The 6,200-nt window shown below is 66.6% G+C and overlaps 1 protein-coding gene across 1 annotated transcript in view; it reads left to right on the top strand.

Annotated features, from left to right (window-relative positions):
- The window catches only part of H696_03497 (hypothetical protein), a gene marked incomplete at its 3' end in the record, with an annotated part of 6,686 nt that extends 535 nt beyond the window's left edge, over positions 1-6,151 (top strand). Inside the window, exons 2-9 of the mRNA XM_009497362.1 lie at positions 7-79; positions 216-626; positions 756-1,139; positions 1,341-3,350; positions 3,516-3,920; positions 4,137-5,750; positions 5,890-6,056; positions 6,133-6,151. Coding sequence (XP_009495637.1) covers positions 7-79; positions 216-626; positions 756-1,139; positions 1,341-3,350; positions 3,516-3,920; positions 4,137-5,750; positions 5,890-6,056; positions 6,133-6,151 — 5,083 coding nt within the window. The remainder of the gene's footprint in view (positions 1-6; positions 80-215; positions 627-755; positions 1,140-1,340; positions 3,351-3,515; positions 3,921-4,136; positions 5,751-5,889; positions 6,057-6,132) is intronic.
- Between the last annotated feature and the right edge of the window lie 49 nt (positions 6,152-6,200).

A 6,200-nucleotide genomic window follows, 5' to 3' on the forward strand; every position in this document is an offset into this window, starting at 1 on the left:
GCGCAGATCGGCCAATCCCTTCTGGAACAAGTCGATGCGCATCGAAATTGCCAACGAGTCGGATATTCACAACAATGCGGTGTGTTTCGCCGTGTCGGCACCTCTTGCTGGTGTTCGCTGCTTGCCTCTGTTGCCACCGCCGCCTGCTCCCCCATCGGCCGGCGCTGTCCCGCTCTAACGCCGCCTCCTGTCCCTCCTGCCTCCCCTTCGGGCAGCTCCGAGTGGTTGTCGTGTCGAGTGAGGCCTTCCATAAGCCGGAGAAAGTGGGCTCGGTCCTGCTGGATGTGTCGCCCCTGTTCACCTCGACCAAGGTCCTGTCCGGATGGATGCCGGTCTACCATCGGCACGGCCTGCGCGGAGAACTCTTCATATCGGTCAGCCTGGAGCTTTTGGGCGATCTGAACCCCTATCGGGACTCGTCTGCCGGCGTGCGGTTCTACTCACGTAGCTCCGCCCCTCCAGGCACCTACCTCAAGGTGATCGGCTTCGTGGAGGAGATTTTCGATGGCGACACGCCCCTGCGATTGCGGGACATCTTCAAGTCCTCCGGTGCCTTCGACGAGGCTGGCATCATGTCCATCGCTGGCCAGGTCCAGCGGCTGATCGGGCAGAAAGTCATCCGGCTGGTGCGCTGCTCTTGGTGTCTCGTGCTCCGTCTTGCCGTTGGTCTGGGTGTGCCCTCATGCTGACAGCAACTGCCCTCCCTCTCTCTGCCTCTCCCTATGTCCCATTCCTTGGCCCTTGTCCCTCGACAGGAGGGCAATTCCGTCCTGGGCTTTGAGATCCAGATCGACCCGGAGGACAGCCTGGTGGTCCGAGCCACCGGGACCGCCTGCCTGCTGAAGCAAATTGACGCGTCCTCCTCTTCGTCTTCCTCCTCTTCGTCCTCCTCCTCGGAGGAGGACTCCGACCGAGCCCTGTCCGCCTCGTCAGATGATTCTGCCCAGTCCGGGCTCTTTGACCAGGGGCATTCGGATTCCGGGTCGAGCACCGACGATTCCGGCTTCATGTCACACTCGGACGATGATGACCACCACCTGGAGAATGGGAGTAGCCATGCTGGCACCTCGGACTCCGACATGGAGGAGGACCAGCTGCCTGGGTCTTCGGCCTTGAACCCTCTGTCGCAGACAACGCCGGTGCGTCGTCCCCGCTGACGCCCGCCGCTCTTGTCCTTTTCTTTTCCTTTTTTTTTTTTTGCTTTTCACCCTCTCCTGTCGCTCTCTCTCTCTCTGTGTGTGTGTGTGTTGCCGATTCCTCCTTGCACTGACAAGACGCCCTTCCCCTTTTGCTCTGCCCGCCATTCGCCCGGGCTCCTCCCGGGTGGCATCCACATGCAGGCCACCGCCCTCCAGGGCGATCAGGCGCGTCCCGCTGAGGACCCCCACGACCAGGCGGACGGCGGGCGGTCAGTGGCCAATCGCTTCTCCCGGCGCCATGCGGTGACCGCCTCGTCGCTGGAGCTGCCGCTGATTACCATGCGGCGCCTGGGGCCGGAGCAAATTGGCCGCCTGGGGGGCATTGTGTCGGCGCGGTCGGTCAAAGTGTTCGAAGTCGACGGGGTGGAACGTCGGCGGGAGCTGCGCGACGAGTGGTGGAATGAGCTTCGGTCGGAGATTCGCGACCACGCACGGACCCTCCGCTGCAATGCGGTGGTCGGCTATAGCGAGACCCTGGAGGTTGTGGACGATGAGGTGTTGATTTTGTCGGCCGTCGGCACGGCGGTGCACCTCCTGCGCGCACACTATCACAATGTCACCGACAGCGAGGATTCCAGCAGCTCCAGCTCCAGCTCCAGCTCCGACTCGGATCCCGAGCGAGGACGCGACCGGCGAGCAGCTCGCGCCACCCGGCAGACTCGTGCCACGACGAGGTCGGCTCGGTCGGCCAGGCGGGCCCCGCGGCCCGGGGCATCGGTGCAGTTGTTCCGTCCGCGGGCCACTGGCGGGCGTCGGACCGGGCTCTTTAGCCCTCGGGGCTCGGCCTTGCAGTCGTTCATGGCGGATTCTCGGCGCCGGAGCCGGGGTCCCGAGGGCGCAGCGGCCGTGGCCATTCCGGACCATCTAGATGGCGATCGGGCCCACGCCGGGGGCATGGGCGTCGCTCGGACCCGGACCACCGGCTCCCGGCCGATGATCTGGGCACAGGCACGCAGCCGGCGGCCGCCGGCCGGGACAGGGCCCTTCTTCCCGGAGCAGCTCTTCCGGCGAAGTCACAGTGCGCGTGCGGTCAGTGCCAGAAGGAGTCGCAGCCATCCCGGGCAGGATGGCCATCGTCCGTCCTCGCGGCCCGGGGCCATCGGTGTGACGGACGGCGAGTATTTGGCCGCGCGCGGCATGTCGCCGGCACCCGGGGCGGCGTCGACCACCGGGGCAGACCCCCGGCGCGGCGGGGCCACCAGGACGCGCCTCAGTCGGCAGGGGTCACGCAGCAGCCTGCACAATGTCCCCGGGGCTGGAGCCCGGTCACGAAGTGGTTCGCAGATGTCCACCACTGTCGGGGACAATGGCGAGACGGTGGCCCAGGCGTCGCCCGGGCGGTTCTGGCGAAGCCCACGCTCGCGGCCGAATGCCACGCCGAGTGCGGCCCCGGCATCGGCGACGCCGGTGCACGTGCGCCGGTCCGATGGTCGAGCGGCCAGTCGGGGCGCGGCCGCGCCGACCGGGCATGCTGAGGCCCGGCGCACGCGCCACGAGGCGGTCAACACCCGGCTGTCGACGGCCCTGAAGAAGAATCCCGGCTGCTCGCTTTGCCATGTGAGCCATGATCTGCGCAATATGGCTCCCTTCCCGATGGCCTATCCCACATGCCGGCTGTGCCGAGGCAAGCATGTGCCGGAGCTGATCATCGCCACGACCGAAGGTGTCCCGGGTGAGCTGGAGTGGCTGCATGCGGGGAACTTGGTTTCCGGCGAGTCGGCGGCCATGGTCGCGCCAGGTGTCACTGATGGTGGTGGCAGTGGTGTCGGTGGTGTTGGTGATCGTGCGGGCAGCGGGGCGCCGCTCACCGGGGCGCGCTTCATCGAAGCGCGGGTGTGCCGCGCCCTGCCTGGGACCTCGTCATCGCACCAGCTGGCCCTGGCCCTGTCCGGGAGCCTGCCCTTTGTGGAGCATGAGCTGTACCGGCAGCTGCAATACCGTCTGCGCATGATGGGCATGAATGCGGTGTTCGACTTGAACATCGTTCTGTCAGCCTCGGCCGACCTGCTGACCATCATCGCCACCGGGTCGGCCATCTTCCTGGCGGCGCTGCCAATCCCCCAGCGTTTCTCCGTGTCGGACGAGTCCTTCATGGGTCTGAACCCCGTCCTGCAGGGGATCTACACCCGGGTGAAGGAGGAGGCCAGGGAGGTATGTGCCGTCGAGCGCCCGGGGGGGGGGGGGATGGGTGCATGTGCCTTGGTGCTGCTTTCCGTGCTCTTGCGTGTGCAGGGAAGGGTTTTTTCTTTTGCTAACTACCTAGCGGCGTGCTGTCTGTCTGTCCTGTGTTCCTTCCCGGCCCCGCTGTTCCCGCAGTCCTACAGTGCCATCGACTTTCACTTGAGATCCTTCTTTGATCAGCGTCTCACCGAGGCGCAGTTCTTGACCATGCGGTCCACCCCGCACAGTGGCGGGCTCCGGTCCTGGCGCCCGGCCGGCTTGCTGTCACCGCACTCCGGCGAGGGGGCGTCGGTGACGGCTGCGAGTGGGATGGCCACGCGCGATGTGTCCTGGGGGGCCGTTTCGCCGGCTGGCCCGGCGCATGACCCTTCGACCATGGGCGAGTATGGCAACTTCGGGCGCGGTCAAGACTCGCTGACGCCCGAGTCCGAGACATCCAGCGACGACTACTCCTACGACCAGCGCATCAACCACGTCTTGACGGTGGACGATATGATTGACGCACACCGGGTGAGCCTTCTGCCCTCGCTGCGGTCTTCGGTGCGCTGGCCCCCATGGAGGTCTTTGCCATGTGTTGGGTGTTTTCTCGTTTCTTCCCCATGCTCTCGCGCTGACCTTCATCCATCCCCTGTGCATGTATCTCCTCATCCCTTCCATGCTCCTCTCATCGCGCGCCCGCTGTCCTCCTCCTCTCTCCTCTTACTCCTCTCTCCACCCCTCCTCCCTCGCTCATCTCCCTATGTCTCCCTCTGCCAGGCCACTGTGCGCTTGCTGGCATCACACGATGTGAATCTCATCGCCAACGAGGACTACGAGGACCTGCTGCTCAACACGGAAAGCGATTCCAGCAGCAGCTCCAGCAGTAGCGCCAGCAGCTGTGCTACCAGTAGCTCCAGCGGCCCGTCGAGCTCCGGCAGCGGTGGAGGCCCCCATGGCGGCGGCCTCACCACCTCCTCTTCCGTGGCATGGGACGAGCCGGGCGGGCACCAGTCCCACTCGTCGGATGATGAGGTCTTCCGGTTGGGCCCCGCCGAGCGGCGGCTCTCGGAATGCCCACGCCTGAGCATCCCGGAGCCGGAGCTGCACATCGCCCACACCGACCAGCCATCCATCGGGGGGCTGGCCCTGCTGCCGGTGTCCGAGGGCAAGACCCCTGGCGGTGCCTCGCCGGCTGATGTGATGCGCCTACTGGACGATAGCGCCGCCGGTGGGCCCGATCGCCGCCATCCCCGGCAGCAGCGGCAACACCAGCGACAGCAACGGCAGCAGCATCACCACCCCCGGCAACACCAGCATTCGGCCTCCTCGACCGAGCCCCCGCAGCAGGCATTCCTGATGACCGAGACCCGGACGGTGACCCTGGTGCAAAAGTTTTCCCTGTGGCACCCGGATGACAGTCTCGGCCTGGTGGGGGATGATCATCCGGCTTCGACCCCGGCGACGAGCGATGTACCATCCGGCGGCGGCGGCGGCGGCGGCGGCGGCGGCGGCGGCAGTCTCCTGAGCAGCATGTGGACAAGGAGCCTAGGGCTGGGCGGGGGTAGTGGCCGGGCGGCCGGCGGCCCGGGGTCCGGGGGGCCCGGTGGATCCGGCGATCCCGGGACTCTGCGCGCCCCGGACACCAGCAATCCCACGGCCGTGGCTTTGACCAGCCTGAAGTACTCCCGCAGGCTGAATGACAGTTTGAACCGGCTGTACGAGCAGCTGGTGGCCAAGGTTCACCGGGAGCACCAGCCCCCGGGGCCGGTGGCCCTGCTGGACAGTCTGAGCAGCTTGTCGAAGGCCGCGGCGGCCGGCATGTGCGCCGCGCACCGGGCCACCTATGGCCATCCTGGGGTGAATACTCTGGGTGCGGCGCTGCCCGCGGCTCCGGCCGGGGCCAGCTGCCTGGATGCCCTGGCCGAGGCGGACGCGCCGCTGGTGTGTGCGCGTGCTCGGAGCCTCATCGACCCGCTGGTCATCTGCGGGATCCGGTACAATTTCCAATGTCTGCCAGCCAATCAAGTTTTGTTGACGCTCAGTGCGCTGGTGGTGGCCCGGCGCCCGGCCGCCGTGTGGGAGCGCCCCTGCTGCCTGGTGGCTGACGGCCAGTCGCCGGTCGAGTCGGCGGCGGCCGCGGCGGCCAGTCTGACATCCTCCGGCAGTATGCCGCTGCTGGGCCATGCGCCGCTCAGCGAGGAGGCGCCCCACCTGACCGTGCCGATGGCGCTGGCCGGCGGGGACACCGACCTGTTGGTGGCCGGTGGCGGCGGCGGCGGTGGCGGCGGCTCGGCCACGCCCACTCCCCCCGTTGAAGACCTTGCCGACCTTTCGCCGTGGGACACGCATCGCTGGCTTAACCACATTTCCTCATCAGCGCTGACGAAGCGGGTGCGTATTTCCCGGCTGCGGCTTTTCTTGTTGCTTTTTTTCCCCGCCCCTCCCCGGCCTGCCCCCTTCCCTCCCTTCGTGGCCCACTGATCCATGAGACTTGTCCTGTCCCATCGCATGCCGGGGCTCGCTCCTCCAGCCGAATGTCATGATCACCCCCTTGGATACGGTGTTCGGCGCGCGCATTGTCGGGCAATTTGGCAACCTCTTCCTGCCGCTATTGCGCGAGGATACCTCCGCCCCGTCGCATCACCAGCACAATGAGGATGCGCGCCTCGGGGACTTCCTGCAGGCCGTGTACTTTGAGTCGGCGGCCCTGGTGCGATCGCACGTCCTGGCCCGGGGGGGCAATGCCCTGCTGCATTACCGCGTGGACCGGCAGATCCTCAACGATTCGATGACCACCTGCCTCATTTTGATTAGCGGGTGCGTGGACTTTTTTTTTTCCCC

Source organism: Fonticula alba, assembly GCF_000388065.1.
Source record: "Fonticula alba strain ATCC 38817 unplaced genomic scaffold supercont2.5, whole genome shotgun sequence".
Classification (NCBI taxonomy): domain Eukaryota; order Rotosphaerida; family Fonticulaceae; genus Fonticula; species Fonticula alba.